The sequence below is a fragment of the Oryza glaberrima genome, chromosome 4 (genome assembly GCF_000147395.1).
Source record: "Oryza glaberrima chromosome 4, OglaRS2, whole genome shotgun sequence".
In the NCBI taxonomy this organism is placed as follows: Eukaryota; Viridiplantae; Streptophyta; class Magnoliopsida; order Poales; family Poaceae; genus Oryza; species Oryza glaberrima.
Window position 1 is genome coordinate 1612755 of NC_068329.1, and position 24349 is coordinate 1637103.

Genomic DNA, 24349 nt, shown 5'->3' on the forward strand with positions numbered 1-24349 from the left:
ATATTTATACACAGTTGTTTTGACGCATTGAAAGAAAACATATAGCTGATTACTTTTTACGATCACGATATACATATATTTCCACCTAGTAGAACACAGTTGGCAAACATTCAAATTACTAAAGAAAAACCATAATAGCTCATTTATATAGCACACACTTCTAGTTCTAGTTAGTTGAGATTAAGTCAATTTCTCTTGTTGTTTCTGGGAAAAAACCACACCATTTGTAGTACATCATCACATCATAGCTAATAGATATTAGCATGTTGCAAGGCCACAAGTTTCTTCTCAACATAGGACATGTGTTCTATCGTACAGAGGTTCTCGCATATGTCAAATATTGTTCCTACTTTAGTATGATATAATATTATGCTGACTACTGTTGGGAACACAACGGGCTAAAGAAGAAAAACATTATGTGTGGATTGGTCCTATCCTCACAAAACAAGATAGAGATAAATCCTCTCCTATTTATACACAAAAGTTTCGATGCGCTAAAGAAAACATTTAGTACAATTAAGCCGATTACTTTTTCTACAATCACGATATATATCTATTTCTACAGAGTAGAACAATTGGCAAACATTCAAATTACTAAAGAAAACACCACAATAACTCATTTATATAGCACAAAATTCTTTGTGGAGATTAAATAAATTTCACTTGTTGTATCCGGAAAATACCACGCCATGTATAATATATCATCACATCATAGCTAATAGATATTAGCATGTTGAAGGGCCACAAGTTTCTTCCCAACAAAGGACATGTGTTCCATCATGCAGAGGTCCTCGCACACGGAAGAGTGTTTCCACTTTAGTATTACAATAATGTGCTAACTACCATTGGGATAAAAAAGGGCTACGGAAGAGAAACATTACGAGGGAATCGATACCATCCTCTTAAAAAAAGATAGAGATAAGCTCACTCCTATTTATACACAAACGTTTCAACACGCTAAAAGAAAAAAATTAGCAAAAATTAAACCGATTACTTTTCTTTACGATCACAATATGCATCTATTTCCACCTAGTAGAACAATTGGCTAACATTCAAATTACTAAAGAAAACCATAATAACTTATTTATATAGCACACACTTCTAGTTTGTTGAGATTAAGTCAATTTTTTCGTTTCTTGAAAAAAATCACGGCATGTGTAATACATCATCATATCATAGCTAGTAGATATTGGCACATGTTGCAAGACCACATGTTTCTTCCCGATGAAGGACGTGTTCTACCATGCTGAGGTCCACACAAACGTTGGAGCGTTAGAACCTTTCTACTTTAATATTATAATATTATCGTGACTACCGATGTGAACAGGATGGGCTATAGAAGAAAAACATTACGTGTGAATCAGTCCCATCCCTTCAAAACAAGATAGACATAAAATCGCTTCTATTTATAAACAAACGTTTCGACACGCTACAAGAAAACATTTAGCAACAATTAAACCAATTACTTTTTACGATCACGATATACATCTATTTCCACCCAGTAGAACTGTTGGAAAACATTCCAATTACTAAAGTAAAACCATAATAACTCATTCACACACTTTTTGTTCGTTGAGATTAAATAAATTTCTCTTATCGTTTTCAGAAAAACCATGCCATGTGTAGTACATCATAACTAATAGATATTGGCAGTTTGCAAGGCCACATGTTTCTTCCCAGCAAAGTACAAGTGTTCTACCATGCAGATGTCCATGGACACGTCAAAGCGTTTCAAATTTAGTATTGTAATACTATTGTGACTGCCGTTGAGATCACGACGGGCTAGAGAAGAAAAACATTACGTGTGAAATTGTTACATCGATCCTCACAAAACAATATAGACATAAACCCTCTCCTCTTTATACACAAACAAACATTTTAACGCGCTACATGAAAAAAAGTTTAGCAAACAATTTAACCAATTACTTCTTTATGATCACAATATATGTCTATTCCACCTAGCAGTAAAACAGTGGCAAACATTCAAAAATTTGTAAAGAAAAACCATAATAACTCTTTTATATAGCACATACCTTTAGTTTGTTGAGATTATATCATTTCCGTTGTCATTTCCAAAAAAAAAGCATGCCATGTGTAATACATCATCGTATGGCTAATAGATATTAGCATGTTGCAAGGCCATATGTTCCTTCGCAACAAAAGACATGCATTCTACGATGCAAAGGTCCACGCACACGTCAGAACATTTCTACATTAGTATTATAATATTATCGTGACTTGGGATTAGAACGTGCTAAAAAAGTAAATTTCATAAAACCCCACCTATTATGTTCCAAGTTTTAGAAAACCATAATACATAAGGTTATGTGTTATGTGTCAAAATACCTATAATTTTGTTCAACTTATACCATAGTATGTGGTGTTTAATGTAATTCACTTTTTTTTACAAAAAAAAGCATTATGTGTAAATCGGTCACATCCTCACGAAACAAGATAGATATAAACCTACTCCTATTTATACATAGACGTTTCGACGCGCTAAAAGAAAAAAGTTTAGCGAACAATTAAACTAGTTTACTTTTATACCATCACAATACATACCTATCCCACCTAGTAGTAAAACAGTTGGCAAACGTTCAAATTCCTAAAGGACAGCCATAACTAGATGAGCTAAGCGAAAAAAAAAAAGACATGACTAAACCAGATTTGTACAGAACTAAAAAGTGGTCAAGAAGTGAGAAGAAAACGTGATGAAGCCGAGACGGAGAGCGTGGACGGCTGTGGGCCCCACCCGGCGCGTGTCCGCTATAAATACTCTCTCTCTCCTCGCTGCCGCCTCCCTCCACTGCGTCGTCTCCAGATTCCCTTCTCCTGCAAGCCTCCTCTTCCGATCGCCGCCGCCCCCGCCGCCGATGGAGGGCGCCGCCGCGGCGCACCCCGCCGCCTCCTCCGTCTCTGCCGCCGCCCACTGGATGGCGACGGAGGATCCCGGCCTCCGCAGCAACATCATCAACAACATGTGCGTCACCACCCGCTCCCCCCCTTCTCCTCTTAAATCCTCTCAACACGATCGATTTTTATTTTCTTTATTTGATTTCCTCATGGGGATTAATCGGAGTTCTGTGAGGGAGGAGCTAGCTTGGATTGCGGAGTCTCCGGCGGCCGGGGGTTTTGGTTGGCTTGTTTGGTCGCCGCCGTCGTTGCTCTAGCTGCTGTGGTTTTGGGGGTTCTTGATCCGGGTCGGCGGCGGCGGCGGCGAGGTGTAATGCTGGTTTTGCGGAGGGTTTTGCTCCATGACACCGACATGGTCGATTGATGCTCGATGCGTGCCGTACTGAATTCAGGGTTGGAGATTCACGGATTCGATTAGCCGCCGTCGCTTTATTATGATCCCGACGATCCATTAATTAGCTCTAATATTGCTTTGTTTGTGTATATGTGCATGCTATTGCAATCTATCCCAAATTACTTTGCTCTGTTTGGCACTGCTTTTAAAGCTGGAAATCTGCCATATTCCTTTTTGGTTGCTAATTAAGTGAGATGGTGTATATAGATTTATTAATATACTGATGCATTGCTTGGTTGTATGGGCCTGATTCTTGGTTGCAAAGATGTGATCAACTGATGTCAACATGTTGTTATGAGGTGTGATTCAAAGATTTTGAATTGATAAAATCTGATCGGGTTACAATGTCGACTGCTTTTCAGGGTGAAGAAATTTATGACCATTACCAATTCTCAGCATGATCATCATTACCGGGAGATCCAAAATTATGCTGTCAGATGTGAACAGGACGCACTTAACAGGACTACCAACAAGGTATATACATATATTTGTGCAGCTAATCTGTTCCTGCTCTATCGATCGGTAGATAATTTGTTCCCTGTACCAATTCGATATTCATATCATCATTCGCGTGCAAGTGCAATAGTGTGGTGTGTCCACTTTGTTTTCGGTGCAACAATTCATTTATATGTTCTTTCTACTTAAGCAATGCTACATGATTGCAAATCAATCTGCAATTAGTTTGCTTCCTATGTTATGCAATTATGTTTGCTGTACAAATAATTCTATGTTAGTTTGTTGGGGTTATAATTAATTGCTTAACTGTGGGGGTTCTCCAGGAAGATTACTTGAGGAACATAGCTCAAAGAATCCTGAATATGGAGATGAAAGTAAGACGATCACAGTCACTGCAGGCAGGGACGACGCCTAGTGCACAGAGGCCATCTTCTCAGCAACAAAACGTATGTATCATGCCACAAAATCCAGGCCAAGTGCCAGACCAGCACAGGGCTTCTGCACCAAATTCGCAGATCGAAGCTAGCCAAGAACAGACTGTGATGGTGGCAGCTCCGGATCGTTACCTCAACTTCAATACCACGGCAATTAGTCCAGTGGCAATGCATGTCCATCCTAGCCAGCAACCTCAGAGTCAACAACACCAACAGCAGGCCAAGCAACTACATCCCACAAACGTTGTCGGATACAACCCAACCAGCTTGAATCAGATTCAAGGACAATCAGTTAGTGGACAAAATTTTCAGCAGAATCCTGTACTAGGGCAGAATGCCAGTGGCAGTGGCACACAGCAGAGGCAACTAGCTGAGACACCGGAGCAGCACCAGCTGTTGAGGATGAAGCAGCAACATATGAGGGGAAACCAGCAGCAGAATTTCACCCAGAGGAACCAAATTCTTCCAGCACAGCAGGCCCATCTTGGCAAGATGCAGATCGGTCATCCTGGAGTACAGAACAATCAGCAGAATGTTGGGGTGTTATGTCAGCCTATGACTCCGCCTCAATGTCAAGTTGCCACAGCTCAACAAAGCAGTCTTGGTTGTCACAGCCCTCAAACTTCAGGTACTTACCTTTCTAACAACATTTTAATGAATAATGGACTGTGAACGCCATAAGTCCATAACACTTGGCTCAAAGCTATATTTTTCTTTGTTTTTCACCGGATTTTTATATTCTCTTTGTCACTCTCAGAACCGATGGTAATTGCTGGAGAAGTGGATTGGAGGGAAGAAATATTTCAGAAGGTGAGGATCCTCTATTTACATATTTGGGTCATTCACTATACAAGTATCACTAGCTATCCCATGATCGCGTTAGGTTTAATCCCATATAATCATGATTTTGAAAATTTTTGTTTTCTTCATCTGCAGATCAAGTCATTCAAGGATGCATTCCTTTCTGAAGTTTTGGAATACAATCGAATGGTTCAAGTTCCGAAGTTAACAGAGGTCTTCTGCCCTTCTCATTTTCAATTCTGCTCCTGCAAACAACTTCTTCAATTCAATCCCTTGTTATTTCTCGTGCATAGATCTCTTATATTCGTTCGTTTCATTGTCATGTAGGAGCAACTCCGTTCATTACCTGTCGAGAATGCTGAGAAATTGAGGTGTATAAGACAAGTCAAGAAAATTATCGCAATGATGCTAGACTTGTTGAATACCCAGAAAAGCAACGTGCACAAGGGTATGCAGAATATATTCCCCATATTCCAACAGTACCTGGGGCAATTGCGACTTTCCATATCAAAAAGTAAAGCTCGGAACACAGTGGCAAAAACAGGGTGTCAGTCGCAGAATTGCAGTGAGAATTCTCAGATTGTCAATCTTGCTGGCAATACAGCCCCATTCACTTGTGATGCAAGGTTAGTAGAAGCTAATTGTTCAAAGTTTCAATTTGACACATTCCTGAAAGTGTAACTTCACATTTATTTCGGAACATGTTGATGCAAAACATAGTGAAAAACAAGTTAGAATTAATTGACAGCTGAAAGTGTAACTTCACATTGTGTTTGATAGTATAAATTCCAAATCGTTGTTAATGATTATATATCCACTCATTCTTTTCATAGGAAATAAATATGTGTAATACTTTTATGCATCTTTTTTTTTTTTTTGCAGTAGACAGCAAAAACAGCAAGAGCAAGTTACCAATGCTAAAACTTCCAGGATGGAGCAAACAATCATGACCCGAACTCCCACACCTCAACAAGAAAGTCATGGCTGCCACCTACTAGGAGTACCAAGCCCTTGTTTTTCACCAGAAGCACTGCAACCTTCCTCAACCAATACTGTTGAGGAGTGCTTCACCCCGTTCCCGGTAACCAAGACAGTTCAACCAGTTAAAGTAGCTTCACCCCATGTTGCTTCACTCAGTGCTTCTGTAAAATCATCCGTTCCCAAGCCTGGGGTTGCACGAGTTGTTTCACCCTCTGCTTCGGAAAAGTCAAGATTGGCATCATCCCCAAGCAGGCCAGAAGGTGCACATGCTGCCTCGCCCAGTAGTACTTCAGTTGAATCCACATTGCCAACTCCTATTGCCAAGCCAGGGACTGTACGAGCTGCCTCACCTTGCACTCCAGTGAAGTCCACATCGCAATCGCCGGTTACCAAGCCAGGAGTTGCAGAAGTTGATTCACGCCGTGCTTGTGTGACATCCAAATTGAAATCTCCTGTTGGCAAGCCAGAGACTACAGGAGCTGCTTCACCATGTGCTTCTGTGAAGTCCAAAGTGTCACTGGACGTTGACAGTGTTACTGAATTCTTGCAGCACCGCGTTGTAGCACCTGCAGCAGCAAATGGTTCTTCTAACCAGGCAATTCCTTCTCTGGTATCAGCAGCGCCACCTAAAGCTGCTCATCAAGCGGAGGATCAGGTGCACGATGAAGCTGAAAAAATCGAAGCCAAGAGGCCCATCAGCCGCCTAATCGAAACAGTAAGTCTACCAGATTGCTCATGTCAACCAGAATTGATGCTTATGTTGTGAACTCTCCTTACAGTGTTATGCTTTGTCCCTCCATCTGTCTTTCAGCTCCTGTCTTCATCACCAGAAGCGCTCCGCCACTCAGCTAATTCCATGAGATTGGCTATCTGGGAGGCTGATCGGATACCAGCACCATCACCACTACCATACCGACCAAGGAACGGTAAAATGAAGCGTGACTTTGATCATGTGACATCACGTCCTGTCTCATCACCATTGAGCAGCACGGATGAGAGTTGCATGACTTCTGAGTGTGCCGCGTTCGAGGATGAATCGAGTGGGGAATATACTGCGAAGAGGCAGAAAACACAAGTGGTATGATATGGCTGACCATTACTATTTTGTCTGAAATGGCAAATTCACTGTTATATGTTACCTTGTCTATCTGTTGGAACATAATTTTCTTCTGGTTAAAACCACATAGAAATCTAATAATACACTCTGAACCTTGACTTGCAGAATGCCAACGATGCTCTGGTGCACGAGATCAAAACTATCAACAACAAACTGGTTGATACTGTGATCAGCATTGCTGATGAAAATGGGACAGATGAAATCATTTATCAGAACGGTGGTGGGACGTTGATCAAACTCTCTTACAATGCCATCTCGCTTTCGCCAAGCCTGAAATCTCTTTTCGCAGCATCTGAAATGGTATCTTGGTTATATTCTCGTATAACCTTTCTGCATCCTATTTTTCACATTGCACCACAAATGTCCCAATATTACTGACTGATCATTTCTCTTAATTCATGCAGACCATTGTCATGCCGGTGAAGCTGTTGGTCCCCGCGGATTATCCGAAAAGCTCTCCGATCCTTGTCGACAATGACGATGAACAGAGGTAATTTGAGTCTGCTGATGCTTTCTTCTATCATCAGTTTGTCCCTGCCTGTGCTTGCTTCACTTGCTGTAACAATGGTCGTCGTCTGTTCTTCAGGAGGCTGAGTGACATCTCGCACGCGGTCGCCATGGCATTCGGGCGCGCCGTCGGCGAGCTGCCGGAGCCGCGGTCGATCGAGGCGACGGCCATGGCGTGGGACGGCTGCGTGCGGCGGGCCGTCACCGAGGTGGCTCACCGGCACGGCGGAGGGACGTTCAGCTCAAGGCGCAACCAGTGGAGGGCCGTGCAGCTGCATGGGCCCATGGTGAGCCTGTAGACTGGCTCCATCTCTGCCCTGTTCGTTGTAGACTTTGTTGTAGTGTGTATGGTCAGATTTAAGTTATATCAATGTATACCGGTTATTTACTCCTGGAAGTTCCATTATAGAAGACAAAATTGCATATTTATACAACGGGAACAAATGAGGCAGAATCACCAATACATGTTTGTATTTCGATTAGTTGTCTTGTAGGAATATCATATAATATGCCTTTGTATGTTACTGACATTAAAGTTTATTGTCAGTAGTACTGAGTTGTATGCACAAAACAGTTTAATCAAAAGGCTTGAATTGGTGAGTAAACAAGGTCATTTCACTTTTCCAACACTCCCCTGAAATAAGGCTTCCTGAAACCTCAAGTGTAGATTAGAAGTAGCCTACATTTTTTTTGTCCAAACGTGTGCTAGACTGGATTTGAACTCTAAGATCTTTTATTCTGATACCAGATCGGCTCAGGTGCAGGAAGCCCTACAGAAAGTTAAATGTAGGGCAAATAAAAATGTGACACATGTCCGGGTTAGGCCCACCCAATCCTTCCCGTAACAGATATTTAATCGTGAGTACATGATCGCTGAAAATGAGCTAATAGAATGATGAAAATCAGCTAACAGAATGATGTACCCATGGAAATACCTGACTCGCCATATCATAGTTCTCACTATTCCTCGCCTCAGTCCTCACTACCGCCTGAGGAAGATCAGAATCCTCGTGAAGCCGAAATGATTGCAGAAGCTCCAGTCCAGCCTTCTTCTGTAACACAGAGCATGTATTTTTCCATGAACCTGCCAAATCTCTGCCATGCATTATTACAGAAGATTGGTTCCAAACATGAACAATCGGGGGAATTTTGTGTTTTTCCTGCATAAAACTAGCGCTAACATAATAATGAATATGTTACTTCTTGGTTATGTACATCAAGAAATGAGAGATGTCAAAGACAAAAATAGAAACACCACTAATGATTATTGTGTCAAAAGGTTAGAGCCAGTAATTGGCATGGAATTTGATAATGAAGATATAGCATATGAGTTCTACAACAGGTATGCAGGAGATATTGGCTTTAGCATTAGAAATTTTTGGCATGATAAATCTTCAACAAATGTGATTTGCACGAAAGAATTTGTATGCTCAAGGGAAGGTTTCAGATGCATGCCAGCGAAAGTGAGCTGATACAAGAGTGGGTTGTATGGCAGAGATGATCATCAAGATCACTTCTACCGGGAAATATGCTGTTGCTAGCTTTTCAAACATGCATAATCATGAACTCATAACTCCAAGCAAAACACATTTTTTGCGTTCTCAGAGAAGAATGACAGAAGCTCAAAAGGCTCAGATTGACATCTTAAATGATTCAGGTGTTAGACCCAAACTGGGCCATGAGGTGACAACAAAGTCTTACATTCACAAGAAAAGATTATAAAAACTATCTCCAATCAAAGCATATGAAATCAATCCAAGAAGGAGATACAAGTGCCGTTAGTCAGTACCTATAGGAGAAGCAAATGGAAAATCCTTCATTCTTCTATGCAATACAAGTTGATGAAGATGAGATGATGACAAATATATTTTGGGCAGATGCAAGATCAATATTGGATTTCGATTATTTTGGTGATGTGGTATGCTTTGGCACCACATACAGAACAAATAATTACGGCATGCCATTTGCTCTTTTTGTAGGTGTCAACCATCACAAGCAAACAGTTGTTTTTTGGAGTAGCATTGTTATACGATGAAACAACGTCAACATTTGAATGGTTGTTTGAGACTTTCAATAGAACCATGTCAGGTGAAGAGCCAAAGACAATATTAACTGATCAATGTGCAGCCATTATCAATGCTATTGGAACAATCTTTCCTAATTCAACCCACCATTTATGTGTTTGGCACATATATCAAAATGTTGCGGTGCATTTGAGCCACGTTTTCCAAGATTGAAAAATATTTAAGAAAGATTATAGCAAGTGCGTTTTTGATTTTGAAGAAGTTGATGAGTTCATAGCAGCATCGAAGAAAATGATAGAGTACAAATTGAGTGATAACAAATGGTTACATCATTTGTTTGAGAACAAGAAGTGGGCTTTGGTTTATGGTCAGCAAACATTCTGTGTAGATATGAAATCTACACAAAGAAGTGAGAGTCTGAATGCACTAATGAAAAGATACTTACATGTGCGGCTTGATCTATTAGAGCTTTTCAAGCATTTTGAAAGAGCAATAGGGGATAGAAGGCATGCTAAACTACAGAGCGATTCCTATGCAAGCCAAACATCTCCAAGACTGCCAAAAGTGTGTATGCTGATACAGGCTTCAAATGCATATACACCTGCCATTTTATAAATTTTCAGAGAAGAATATGATATGGTGATGGGATGTTGTTTGTACAACAACAATCACACCTTATCAATTTCTGAATACAAGGTTATTGATTCAGCTAAGCATGGAGAACACAGTTTCTTGGTGAAGTTTGATTCAGCTAAGTTTCTTACTCATGCAAAAAGTTTGAATTTGTGGGGATATTATGCCGCCACGCATTGAAGGTGTTGGACCATAACAACATCAAGGAGTTGCCATCCTATTACATCTTGAAGAGACGGACAAGGCATGCAAATATAGGTGCGTCACAGGCTAATCAAAAGTGTTGAATGCTTGAAAAACTTATACTGAGCCGAACTGGTGCTTGCTACGTGGGGACGGTGGGAGTGGGATTAGGGTTGGTTGCTATTGGGCTGTGATGGGTTTACTATTGGACTGAAAGACTGGAGCTGAGAAAGGTCACGCATGGGCTGGCCCAGGACGAGTAGGGCTGGACCATGGAAGGTTGAGAAAATCTTAAAAATATATAGCGCTTGGGCCCAAGCTGCCCCAGGCCCAGTTCTGCCCCAGGAAGCAGCCACATAAGAATCTCTAGATCTTCTCCTCACAGCAGGTGAGCAGGTCAACCATGAAAGCAAGTATCGACCATACCTGCCTGCAGGTACAGATCGACTTGATTACCTAGCCGGATGCGGAGGTGGCGGATCGTGACGGCATGCTGCACGGACCTCGAGGCGTACGGTGTCCCCTAGCCTCATATCAGTGCGGCGAAATCCCTACTCGTATCAGTCTCGCATTTGGAACGTGAACCGTCGGACTCTACAGCGCGCACATGGCACGGATTGGACCTACTCTTTAACAGATAGGAGTGGGCCTATGGATTTTGGGGGCCTAGAGCAACCCCTCCCCCCTCCCCAGGGCCGGGCCTGCGCGCTCAGAAATGGTTGTGCTAGGAAATGGGTCGAAAGGATGGAAAAGGAAAGAAATAAAGGGCAATGAAGCGGTACGTCCGTACGTGTAGCTGTGGACTATAATACAGAGAGTAGGTCCCCTAAGCACATGATGAGATACTATTGTTTGGAAGTTAACAGCCAACGGAATATACACGGTGAAGTTGGCCTACATACTACAGTTTCTAGGGGCAGAAACAACGATCTTCAACCAGATAATCTAGAAGTATTGGGCTCTGCTGAAATGCAAATTCTTCTCTTGGTTAATCATTCAGAATAGAGTATGGACGACTGATAGACTGCAAAAGAGAGGTTAGGCAAATCGGCGGATCTGCTCATTGTGTCACGCTTCACTAGAAACAGCTTTGCACTTGTTGGCAAGATGTATGGTTTCGAATAGGATCTAGGCGTAGAGATGACATTGGATGGGTCCCGATCTAAGGACGCATGAGTGGAACGACTGTGCATCAGTGGAAGAGTACATGGTGGCATCGAGTCACCTGAATACCACATAACCCAAGAAAGCCTCTGCGGTCGGTGATCATTCTGGTCGCTTGGGAACTCTGCTATCAGAGAAATGCTCGGGTCTTCCAGCACATCGCCACTATGCTAGCCACCATCATTGACAAGATAAAGGAGGAGGTACATGCCTGGATCAAGGCGGGAGTTGTCAAGCTCACATAGATCACCCACTCAGGAGAATAGTGCACCCATGACCTAGTTTGGTGGACCATGGCTTTTGCCAAGGCTCTACAAATATTTTGTGCTTTGGTTTTTGCTCCTTCTCTATCAATATAAAAAAAAGGTAAAGGTTTTACCTTCCTTTCAAAATATGCAAATTTTGCTATATGCAAATTTTGCTATAGGACATCGCGACTTTGTGGTTTTAGCTGTAGAACACCAGCGAAATGACTTTTAGGGGAAGACACTGTCAAATGTTGGATATTTGCTGGTGGACACCGTGCTCATTAAAATAATAATTTCTGGTTAAAGAGAAGAGAGAAATCACGTGAAATGTCAAAAAATACTCTTGGGCCCACGTATCAGCTCTCATCTCTTCTTTCCTCTCTCTCTATCTTCCACCTTTCAGGGTCGCGCTGGCGTTCGGATCGAACACCAACCCGAAGCCCAAGCCGGGTTCTTCCGCTGGGACGCGCTCGCCGACGTCTTCCTCATCGTCCTCCTCGTTTGCGCCGTCATCTCCCTCGCCTTCGGCATCAAGGAGCACGGCATCAAGGACGGCTGGTATGATGGCGTCAGCATCTTCCTCGCCGTGTTCCTCGTCGCCGCGGTCTCCGCTGTCAGCTACCACAGCCAGGGCGCAAACGATTCGACGGCTACGGCAAGATGCTGGTCACCGCCGTTGGCATGGACACAACGTGGGGCGAGATGATGCGCACCATCACCAGGGAGAACACCGACCCGACGCCGCTGCAGGAGCGCCTCGAGGGCCTCACTTCCAGTATCGGCAAGGTCGGCATCGCCGTCGCGGTGCTCGTCTTCGCCGTGCTCACGGCGCGCCACTTCACCGGAAGCACCAGGGAGGAGCACGGACGGTACTGCGAGGCGAGGCGGCGAGAGGAGGTCCAACATGGGTGCAGCGCCCGTGCGTGCGGCGCGACGAGGCGTAGTGGCGCTGCAGCGGTGGCTCGCGGCGACGCCGTGCGGGATGTGTCCGGCTGGGGCTCGCGGCGGCCGTGCTGGCGCGGCGGTGGCGGCTTGCGGTGATGCCGTGCGGGGTGCGTCCGGCGGCGGCTCGCGCCAGCTCGTTCAGCTCGCACCTAAGCTTGTCCAGCACTTGTTCCGCGAGCTGCCGCCTCCGCGCCCACCCGACCTTCGCGCCGTCCGCATGGCCGCCGCGCCACCCGCACGGCCGCCGCAAGGCCCAGCCGGACGCACCACGCGCGGCGGCGGCGAGCCGCCGCCGCCGCCGCCGCCGCCGCGCCACTACGCCTCGCTGCACCGCCCGCACGGCCGCCGCACCAGCACCAGGCCTCCCCTCGCCGCCTCGCCTTGCAGTGCCGCCCACACGGCCGTTGCGGCCGCGCCCCGCCTCGCCTCTGCGACGCTGGAAGGAGGACGATAGAGAGAAGAGAAGAGAGATAGGAGAGCTGACATGTGCACCCAACGGTATTTTTGATATTTCACGCGATTTCTCTCTTCTTTTCAACCGAAAATTATTATTTTAATGAGCGCGATGTCCACCAGTAAATATCAACATTTGATAGTGTATTCCCCAAAAGTTACTTCGCACGGTGTTCTATAGCTAAAACCACGAAGTCGTGATATCCTACAGCAAAATTTGCCTTCAAAATAAACAGAGGACACGCACGCGGGTGAGAAAGATGCGAACATAAGATGTGCACGCGCATCGGACTCTTCCCCGCTGAGACTTTGGTAACCTTCCTATAGTGCGCTAACCACCAACCTCAATAACAACGAGGTCCCTCACACCTTTCTTCGATATGGACATGGCTTGATTAGCATAAACTTTCGGCGAGTACTTATATGTACTCTAAAAGTCCAAGTTTAAGCCACGTTTTGGAAGCTCAAGTCATCTGAGGTCTTTTACTGTGCTTGAAATGTACCCAAGTACCTTCTTAATGATTTGTTATCCACCGTTAATCTATAAAAGGTAATTTAGGAACAAAAATTTCTGTTAACAAGGATAGCTTAGTAATTGCTCAATTCCAACCCCGACCAGTGCCTAACAAATCAGCTAACATTCAAGATTAACCCTAATCAAACGAGCCAGCACGTACGACAGCGGCGACCGGCTGGCGCGACGGGCTTGTGCGGTGGCGGTGACGGCGACCTGCTGCTGCGTACGTCAGCTGCGACCAGCAGGCGCTACGGGCGCATGCGACGGCAGCGGCGACGGTGATTGGCTGCTGATTTCGTATGCTGCGACGGAGGGCGCGTACGGCGGGCGTGTGCGGCCTCAGCGAGCGGAGGACTTTTACGGCAGCGGCGACTAGCAGGTACTTCATGTAGGTTCCTCTCGCACACGTTCTTATTCTTCCTCTTGTTTTTTTTTCTTTCTCCTGCTGAAACGTTTGTAGCTTCTCGAGCATGTTGCGCGCGGCGCAGTGGCCGCCAAGGTCGACGAGGCCGCATATCAGCGCGCACGCCACGGGGCCCGACGCGATCGCCAGGTACTTGTTGGCGAGCAGCGACCTCAGCGCGGCGCAGGAGCGTCGGCCCGACGCACCGCCTCTCCTACTCCGCCTCAGCCACCTCCAACTCCAATCCCACCGACGCCTGGAACGGATCGGCAGAGGAGCGCTCAACACAGCGACGGCGGGGACAACGGGTGCGAGCTCATGGTCCTGGGCGCTGGGCTCACGGTCGTCGACGCCACGCTCCGATGGTCGGCGAGCCCGGGAGCCTCTGGTTCTCCCCCTCCGCACACTGTCTTCTCAGGGCCTACCGACGCCTGGAACGGATCGACGGAGGAGCGACGGCGGGGACGTCCGCCGCGAGCTCGCGGTGCTGGGCGCCGAGTTTCGATGGTGGATGATCCCGTCGTGCACCTCCGGTTCTCCCCTCCGCCACACAGACTCAGAGAAGTCCACCGACACCTACAACGGATCGGGATCGGGACACGGATCGGGAGTACTAGAGAAGACGCTTTTGCCCTTTACCCAAAAAAATAATGATAATCAATTGCCATTTTAACCTTCCACCTTCCATACCTGGCCCACCCTTTTAATAGCTTTCTTCCAGGTACCTTATCTCTCTCTGTGCGTTGGATCAATACTGATCAAGGGCCCTAATTGATTCCAAGCATAGAAGAAGAACTCTTTCTTCTCTGGTATTTACCCAAAAACAGAGGCGGTGTAGACAAATTAGGTATCTGGGATACGGTCGTAGTGGGACGGGATTTGGGGGGAGGGTGATGTTGACGCGAAAAACACACACTGCCTGGGAGATTTGCTTAGCTCCAGTGCAGGTCCAAAACTTGATGAGATGTAGGCGTGCCAGTCAGTTTGATCCTGCAACTGATAAGATATGTAAACATCAGATAAAACAGTCGATCGGCTAACAAGCCGATGGAGTAGTTCCAACCGATGCCAATACCAGCCGATAGCGATAGGGTTTTGAGCTATCGGCTATATGTCCAATGTAGATAATGATATAAAGATGATCGGCTGAAAATAATTAATGTAATTAAACAATATAATCTAGTAGAACGTTAGAAACCAATCGGCTAGCAATGATATGATAGAATAAGTGTTGATTCGATGGTTAAAGCATACATCGGCTGGAGGTCCGATGTCATAAAATCCACAAGATTAGATAAATCAATGAAACCTTTGTTATCATAGGCTAAATCCAACTTATATGTATATATAATCCTTATAAGCCGATGCAACGTCCAAATAACTTATCGGCTAGCACCCCGATAAAACACTAGCATGAATCTATCGGCTTAATAAGATTTATATTATCAACAACAATCTAGTAGGTCAAACCTAACCGATGCAGCACGAGATTGTATATGATAATCTGATACTCGATGAGCCGATAGATCTGTCCAATGTGATGGATATAACAAATCTATTTATAACAACATTGCGATTGTAGAGATATATCGGCTAAGACAGAAGATCGGACCTAACCGAGGCAGTCCCAACTAAACCGATGCGTCTCTGAACACAATGCAAATAGAGATAGAATTGAGATATCAGGTAGGCAAATATATCAACCAAACCAGAGCGATCTAAGAGATCGAAGCGATGCAGCCTGGAACAACACCGACGTAGCCAATAGATTCACCAAGGCTGGCGGAACGTATGACTTACCCCTTCGCCGGAAATCAAAAGCCGATGCAGCCCCGCGTCAGGTGCCAAGTTCCGTCGGATGATAAGTAAAAACCTCGGTAAAGAGGGTGGCGATGCGCCGAAAGTAGTTTTATTGATCGAGAGATAATTTACAATGACCCCGGGTGTACATATTTATACTCATGGGTAGATACTAGTCCTTGTAGGACAAGAAAAAAACTTTCCTAGAGATAAAAGGAAAACATAAAGTCCTTATAGGACACTAAACACACTTTTCTAAAGATAAAAGGAAACTAACAAACTATTTCTAATTAATAGATAACTTGCCATGCCGCATCCTCCATGAACTCGGACTCTTCTGGATAAATTTCCTTTAATTGATTCGACTCCACCAAGAACACGATTGGTTGCAATTTGACGACTCTCATCGACCGATTCCAGAACTTTGAAGCCTATACTGACTCTAAGCCAATGATGACTTCAGGCTTACCAAATTTTGGCGTTAACAGGGGAGTGGAACATGGGATTTTTCTTGGGCTTAGAGAGATAGTACGGAAGACGATGACTCGATGGGCGGCAGACACAAGCAAGCGGACATGGCACTGTCGATGATGCATGGTTGGAAGATAGCATGAGCAGTGGGAGTGGTGGATTCGGTGATAGAAGTTGTTGTTGCAAATGTTAATTGGATCCGGATTGACGAAAGGAGGAAGGGGTAGGCGTATTGCATTATTTTTTTAGAAAAGGATGGCTATGTAACATGTGACAGAATAACCAGCGTCACCATATGTGTTTTCTAGACCATTACTTGGATTCGGTTTGAGAGTCATCCAACCCTCTTCAACCTAAGTTTCCTTACTCGCCATCCTCCTAGTTCCATTCATGCGATGCTTATTCCCCATTTCCCAATATCTCCAACTGCCTCCTCCACCGATCGCCTGCTAGCTACCACCACCACCCAATGCCAGCGCTCGGCCTTTTCAGCATCGGTGAGACCTGCTGCTTTGCCTCCTCCTCCTCCATCTTGTCCAAGTCGGTGTTGACGAGTTCCCCTGCTTCACCGTCTTTCCCATCTCCGGCAGAACCCCCACTGCTGGCCTCCATATCCCCGCAACTTCACTAATGCCACTACCAACTCACCGTCCGTTCATTCCATCACCCACCACTGTCGTCCTCTATGGCCAATGAACTCCCCCCTCTTGATCTTCCTCTGGTCCGTGTACCACCATCTCATCGGAGCTGGAGGAAAAGGACATCATGAATCATGATGTGAATCCAATGCTAGAGGATTCCACTGAAATTCACCCCATTTTTCCATCAAGTGATAGCAATTCCATAAAAACAATCCAACTATGAATAGTGTATATGCATGTACTCTACTCTTTTTCTAGACTAGTGCTATGCCCCGTGCAATGCAACAGGATTTGGAGTAATACGGGTTGGGAGGGGTAGGCTGGTTCAATTCTTTACTAGGTAGGAGGGGTGGGCCGACTCGGTTTATTATACAATTTTCTCGTACTGTGTGTGGTACGAAGGGAGGTGGATGACTATGTTTTCAAAGTAGTATAGATGTGTAGATGATATAGCATATTGCTCTCTCTGTATTTTAATGTACGACACCGTTGACTTTTTGACAAACTTTTGACCATTCATTTTATTAAAAAAATTCATGTAATTATCATTTATTTTATTGTGACTTGATTTATAATCAAATGTTCTTTAAGAATAATATAAATATTTTTATATTTGGACAAAAATTTTAAATAAAACGAATGATCAAAAGTTGGTAAAAAAATCAACGCCGTCGTACATGGGAGTACTAGTGTAGTGTATTGTATATACTAGTAATATGCCCGTGCTAACGCTACGACACTATTATTTTTATTATTATTATTATTATTATTATTATTATTATTATTATTATTATATAAAAATATTAGAATCTCATGTTAAGGAAAATAATTTTCGTACAATCCATTGAATCAAGGTTCAAATTGATTCAATGCCGTATATCAATTTAAAGTAGGCAGATAACAATAATAGTAACAATAATATTATTTGCCTGAAAATAATAATCCATAACCATTGATTACTTCAATATACAATATACTTTGCCTGAAAATAATAATCCATAACCATCGATTACTTCAATATACAATATACGTGAGCAATATATGTCCACATAAAAAAGACAAAAAATGGTAGAGAATTATTCCATTAATTTGTTGTGGTCATAAACAAATAAAAAAAATATTTGGTAATCGGTACAATATAGAATATAACTTTGAGCATTTGTGATATACTTAGGAATCTCATCACCCCGCCGCCATGGCGAAGCGGCCAACAGCAGGGCACATCGAGAAAGTGCGGGGGTGTAGCAGCTCGATCCATCCGCTTCCTCATACGCCATCCCCTCAGCACCTCCGAATCTAAGCCGACCGCTACCCTGGACTCCACCTGTTAGTGGGTCTGTATTGGTTACTTACCTTAGGACCTTGCTCGGCACTGTCCTTAGTATGATGGATTAACCACTGCTTAGTGGTATCGAATGATACAAAGTTGTTCAAGGAGCTAAATGCGAACACAAGAAATTACCTACCTTAGATGCCATAAGGCTTCCTTACCCATTGCTACTGTCAAAGAGCCCAAGAGAGAAGAAAGAGTAGAGTATCTATTTTTCTTATATTGACAGCATCGAAATTCTTTACACCGCGGTAAATATATTACACTTGTATTTTTCGTGGGTCCAAAAAAACCCTTTCTGATCTATGGACCAAGCTTTCAAGCAGGTCCAGATTCAGCCTAACGGTTTGCCACAATATTAACCACTGAATACATGAAAACTATTCTATATGATACAGAGACCATATATATACCTAAATATCTCTATTCGTATGCTGCTGCTCTTTGGAAACATAAACAATCTAGTAATCTCTAGTAATATGATTACTGTTGTACTTGCATATAATCACTACCATAGAGCAAAATAAGCAGAACATCATGTAAAAAGAAAAGATGAAAACATGGTAATTTGGTTGAGCAACATGACACTATGAAGGTAATATGGCCAATGCAAGGTACTCCCTCCATCACATAATATAAAGGATTTGGAGGGATGTGAGACCGTGTATCTGGATATTTCTGTCAAGATACATGGTACTAGGATTAGTCACATCCCTCTAAAATTCCTTATATTATGGAATGGAGGGAGTAATATTTTGATGAAAAACAGTTTCCAGAAAATCGTAATATATTTGTCTAGATTCGTTCAGTTGCATTACACCCAGTCAACCCCAACAAATGAGTTTCACTTGTTAAAGAGAACATTTGCTAAATTACTGCAAAAACATATTTCACTACCCCTCAATTTCTATATATGCTCCACAACCCCTCAATTGATATTTCACATATTTGCAAGTTATCAAGACAAATGCTTCTCCACATGCCTGCTGGTACATGGCAGCATGCACTATATTAAACATCCAAAAAGTGGTCCAATGTGATCATGTTCAGACTACTACTTAAAAAAGACCGTAATGGTGGTCGTGAAAAAAACGGCCCCTTGCACGTCGTCTCCCCGCAACGCACATCGCACCACCCCACACCTGCGATACGCATCGCCGCGGCCCCGCTGCTCCTGCTCGCCCGAATCTCCATCCGTCGCCCCGCTGCACGCCGAGCCGCACTGGCGCCACGCCGCAGTCGCCAGCTCGTCGCCGCCGCACGCCGCTCGAATCGCCGGCTTGTGGTCGATCTGCAGGCTGTCAATGATGCAAGAACAATGGTAAATGTCAGATTCAATTCAGGGTTCTTGTTCTTGTGGAGTAACTCACATTCAGATGATGCAGCTGCGACGAGGGCACATCACCCAGCTTCTGCTGCTGATACTTGCTCCCGTTCGCCTCCTGCAGGAGATCAGCATTGAAGAGGCTGCCAAAGCCGAGGCTGTGCGGCGTTTCTTCTCCCGCGGCCATGGACGGGACACCTCCCACGGCATAGGACGCCGGCACGTGCTGCTCTCCGACGAGGAAGCCTCCTATTGCAGGCAGGGCGGAATGCTCGCTCCCGCTGCAGATCGGGGGGGGGGGGGGGGGGGGGGGGCACGGCAACGTGGCTCAGGTGGGCGGCAGATGGGGAAGGCGAGGACGGCGGCGGGGCGGTCATCAGGTTTTGCAGGGAAGCTGGCCCTTGGCAGTCACCGTGACGACGAACTGGCGGTCGGGGATCGGTGGCAGTATCAACGCCGATAGCTGTGAGGGAGATCGGCGGTGGCGTCTGAAAGGGAGAGGGGGGGGGGGGGGGGGGGACCGCGGGTGTGGAGAGAGCTAGGATAAGGCGCCGTGGTGGGCAGAGGGGGAGGCGGTGGTGGAGTGCGGGAGGGCGAGCGTCAGGTCGGGGGCGGGCAACGGCGCCGATCTGGGCAGCGGACGGGACGGGGGCGCGGTGCGCCGCGCGCGGCCGTGGTGATGTGCGGAGGAAAGGTTGCGGAGGGGCGGCGATTGATTCGCTGGCGTGCGTGATTTTAGGACGGTCACCCCGCGTGCGCGCAATCTCTCTCCCACTGCGTGACCCCGTGTGCGCCGGTACCGTGGGATCTTGAAGAGTCGGATGATTTCCCTCCGTTCGATTTGATGAATGAAATATGAAGGATGTAAGCATCAGTTGGTGAATTATAGGGTTGATAAATGAAGCACACACTGCGTAGCAATTATTAGACATACATAGTCCATACAGTATATATATGATTGATGGAGCCCGGATATCCCCCGAAGGCAGTAAGGCCGCGGCATAGATGATCGGCTCACCAGTTGCACTAATGGATGGAGAAGGTTGACCATACTCTGAAAAGGTAAAATCATGAGAATTGCGCAAGATTGATTAAGTATAAACAATGATAAGAGAAGTTACTTGAGGGCTCATAGATGGATTGATGGTAGTAAGATAAAATTCGGCCGACAGATGAAAGATGTGCTTCTTTCATTCATTCCACTAATGTTCATAAGTCAAGTTGCATAACAGAGTGGGTGTAATCCTTTCTATTTCATCTAGGGGTGGACCTTCGAGGTTAATAACCTTGAACATGAGCAATGCTGATGTTACTATACCCCTGGTTTAAATTCTAGTAGAAAAGTACAAACTAAATGGGAGCTGGCCCATTCCTAATTGTCTAGCACTAGCAGCCATCATGGGATGATAGAATTCGTAAGAATTTTGTGTGAATCAGCACTAAGATATGTGTTAACAATGGAATTTTACATCAGATTCGGAGAAGGGAGAACAAGATTGAAGCGGATTTGGCGTGGAATAGAGTTGATCTTCAAGTCGGACTGCGCATCGGCTGGACACCATATTGGCTTGAAATAGAGCTTAAGTCAATAAAGGTTGATATGGATGATGGCCAATATGATATAACTTGGCCTCGGCATGGGTCTAGATTAGAGTAACTGTCATTAGCAATTAGAGATAAAACTCGAATAAGACAAATATATCTATTAATTAGGATATTTAAGTCGGTTTTGTTAGATTTGGTAAGAGGCCACCGTATATGGTCTTGTTTGTATTTTATCTGGTTTGAGTTATGTTCATAATGGACGAAGTCCGTACGGTTCAGTTTTTTACTAGGAGGTGTGGGCTGGCTCGGTTTATTACATAATTTTCTCGTACAGTGTGCGGTACGGAGGGAGGAGGATGACTATATTTTCAAAGTAGTATAGATGTGTAGACGTTGCAACACATAGCATATTACTCCCTTTTAATGTATGACACCGTTGACTTTTTGATAAACGTTTGATCATTTGTTTTATTAAAAAAATTCATATAATTACCATTTATTTTATTGTGACTTGATTTATAATCAAATGTTTTTAAGAATGATATAAATATTTTTATATTTGAATAAAATATTTTAAGAAAATGAATGATCAAACGTTGGACAAAAAGTTAACGACGTCATACATTAAAATACGGAGGGAATACTAGTTTACTACTGTACTGTACTGTATGCTGAAGCACACACTGCATAGCAATTATTAGAAGTACATAGTCCATACAGTATATATATATATGATTGAGCATCACGTACATAGATGCCGCAGCGTGTCACGCGGACGCGCGTCGCGGCGTGGCGCGCGCCCGGAGCGGCGTCCGCATCATCTTGAAGAAGCCGTTCACCTCCGTCAGGTCCACGCCGCCGGTCGCCGCCGGTGCCCACTCGAACTCGCGCACGAGCGCCGCCACGAAGAGGCAGGCGTGCGCCACCCCGAGCCCCATGCCGGGGCAATACCTCCGCCCCGCGCCGAACGGCATCATCCTCACCTCCTTCGGCCCCGGCAGCGGGCCCACCCCCTCCGCCTCGCCGCCGACCATGAACCTCTCCGGCCGGAACTCGTCGGGATCCGTCCACGCCTTGCCGTCCCGCCCGATGTCTCCGAGGATGAAGTGCACCCGCGCGCCGCCGCCCGGCAGGGAAAGGTGTTCGACCGCCTGCGGCGAGCGGACGTCGCGCATGGTCAGCGGCACCGGCGGGTGCATGCGGAGGCTCTCGAGTATCACGGCGCGTAGGTACGCCGCCGGCGTGGTACCGCGTTCGCCGCCGTGGCGGTCGGCTTCGGCGGCGGCGACCTCGAGGCGTAGCTTGTCCTGCATTTCCGGCTCGATGACGAGGTGCGCGAGGGTCCACTCGACGCACGACACGACGGACTCCGTGCCGCCGCCGAGGAACTCCGACACGAGGCCCACCATCTCGTCGTCGGTGAGCGCGCGATGGGAGAGGTGGTGCTCTTCCTTGCCCTCGCCGGCGGCGTCGTCGCCTCCCACAGGGACGCGTAGGTCGAGGAGCGAGTCGACGTAAGGACGGAACACGCCGCTGTCGGCGTCGTCGCGGTGCTGCGTCCGCCGCCGTCGGGTGATGAGAGGGAGGAAGACCTCGGCCTGGCGGCGGCCGGAAGCGACGAAGCGGCGGAGCCGCCACCAGTGCACGAGGTTCGCCAGCATCGAGCCACCGAATCCCTCGACCACGACGTCGAGCTCGAACTCCCGCAGCACGCGCTGCAGGTCGCGCACGTCGCGCTCGCCGATGCCGTCGCCGAAGCAGAACCGCGCGGCCACCGGGAACAGGGCGTCGCGCACGACGTCGCGGACGAGCACCTCGCCGTCGCCGTCGCCGCCGCCGCCGCCAACCCGGGAGGCGGCGATGCCCGCGACGAGGGCCTCGACGGCCGTCCGCTGCAGCGGCGCCAGGAGGCCGGCGCGCGACGGGTGGAGGATCCCGCCGGTGAGATTGCGGCGGAGCACGCGCCACTGCGGGCCGTACGGCACGGTGGTGAGGTTGTCGCTCCGGCGGCGACCCGGCGGCCCGGTGAAGGGTAGTATGGCCGGGCGGTCGATGAAGGCGTCGGCGTAGTCGACGAGTGCGCAGCGGGCGAGGGCGGCGTCGTGGATCTCAACGGTTGGCTGCCGGATGGCTGCCGGAGCACGGCGGCTAGTTCGCCGGAAGACGGCGAGGCAGAAGAAGAGGGTAGCGAGGAGAGTAAGAAGCAGCATCATGTTTTTCTTCCTACTGGCACAGTACAGTGACGCTCGGAATTGAGTATATGTGGGAGCATTTATATACGGACGCGACTACACGTCCGTCGCCCGACGGAGAACAGGGGAAATCGGCCCGATTTACGTGCAAAACTACTTTAAACTGATTTTTTTTAAAATTATTTATCCAAATCATGATCTGATTACACCATTAAATTCGTTGCAATTAAATCTTCAAAACAAGACCACACATGGATATATTCCGACGAATTTTTTTTAACTTATTATTGAATTATTTTTAAATGTTTCACGATGTTCCACCAGGTATATCGGAATTGTTTCACTAAGTAGATCGAAAATGTTTCACTCGTTTAAATCAGGTGTTGTTTCACCTTATATAAAAACAATGTTTCAGCAAATAGCGAAATAATGTTTCAGTTCACTACAACATTAGATATATACATAGTGAAACATTATGAGTACACTAGGTGAAACATTTTTCGGTGGAACAAAAAAATAAACCAAATTCCCTTAATAGGGGTTCCAAAATATGTGGGTTATTTTGTTGCAATGAAATGTTTCGTTCACTGCAACATTAGATCTATACATAGTGAAACATTGTGAGTACACTAGGTGAAATATTTTTAGTGCAACAAAAAATAAACCAAATTCTCTTAATAGAGAGTTTACAAAATATGTGGTTGATTTGTTGCAGGTGAGGACAGGTAATGTGGTGGGGCCAACAATATCGGGGCGGGGCCGGGGAGCGCCCGATTTTTTTGCTCCCCCGTCGGTCGACCGACCAAGAGCATTATCGTTTATATACTGGATGAAAATTGGATTATTTTTCCTAAACGCCTATGATTATAGTAT

The 24349-nt window shown here is 45.8% G+C and overlaps 2 protein-coding genes across 2 annotated transcripts; one reads left to right on the forward strand and one right to left on the reverse strand.

The window, feature by feature from the left end:
• The first annotated feature begins 2838 nt into the window (after nucleotides 1-2838).
• Nucleotides 2839-8164, forward strand: LOC127771591 (mediator of RNA polymerase II transcription subunit 15a-like). Its single transcript, XM_052297518.1, has 11 exons — nucleotides 2839-2980; nucleotides 3670-3781; nucleotides 4087-4825; nucleotides 4955-5007; nucleotides 5134-5211; nucleotides 5326-5624; nucleotides 5881-6694; nucleotides 6791-7057; nucleotides 7202-7396; nucleotides 7501-7586; nucleotides 7683-8164. Exons 1-11 carry the CDS (start codon nucleotides 2874-2876, stop codon nucleotides 7900-7902), a joined length of 2970 nt encoding a protein of 989 aa, XP_052153478.1. The 5' UTR covers nucleotides 2839-2873; the 3' UTR covers nucleotides 7903-8164.
• Nucleotides 8165-19168: 11004 nt separating this feature from the next.
• LOC127769944 (cytochrome P450 89A2-like) lies at nucleotides 19169-23518 on the reverse strand. Its single transcript, XM_052295602.1, has 3 exons — nucleotides 22035-23518; nucleotides 19786-20793; nucleotides 19169-19713 (listed from the first exon to the last, which is right to left on the reverse strand). Exon 1 carries the CDS (start codon nucleotides 23495-23497, stop codon nucleotides 22052-22054), a length of 1446 nt encoding a protein of 481 aa, XP_052151562.1. The 5' UTR covers nucleotides 23498-23518; the 3' UTR covers nucleotides 19169-19713; nucleotides 19786-20793; nucleotides 22035-22051.
• Nucleotides 23519-24349: the final 831 nt, after the last annotated feature.

Coding starts and splice junctions, on each gene's coding strand:
- LOC127769944 (XM_052295602.1), bottom strand. CDS start 23,497: ATGATGCTGCTTCTTACTCTCCTCGCTACCCTCTTCTTCTGCCTCGCC.
- LOC127771591 (XM_052297518.1), top strand. CDS start 2,874: ATGGAGGGCGCCGCCGCGGCGCACCCCGCCGCCTCCTCCGTCTCTGCC. Junction 4,826..4,954: donor TCACAGCCCTCAAACTTCAG/GTACTTACCTTT, acceptor TGTCACTCTCAG/AACCGATGGTAATTGCTGGA. Junction 5,212..5,325: donor AAGTTCCGAAGTTAACAGAG/GTCTTCTGCCCT, acceptor ATTGTCATGTAG/GAGCAACTCCGTTCATTACC.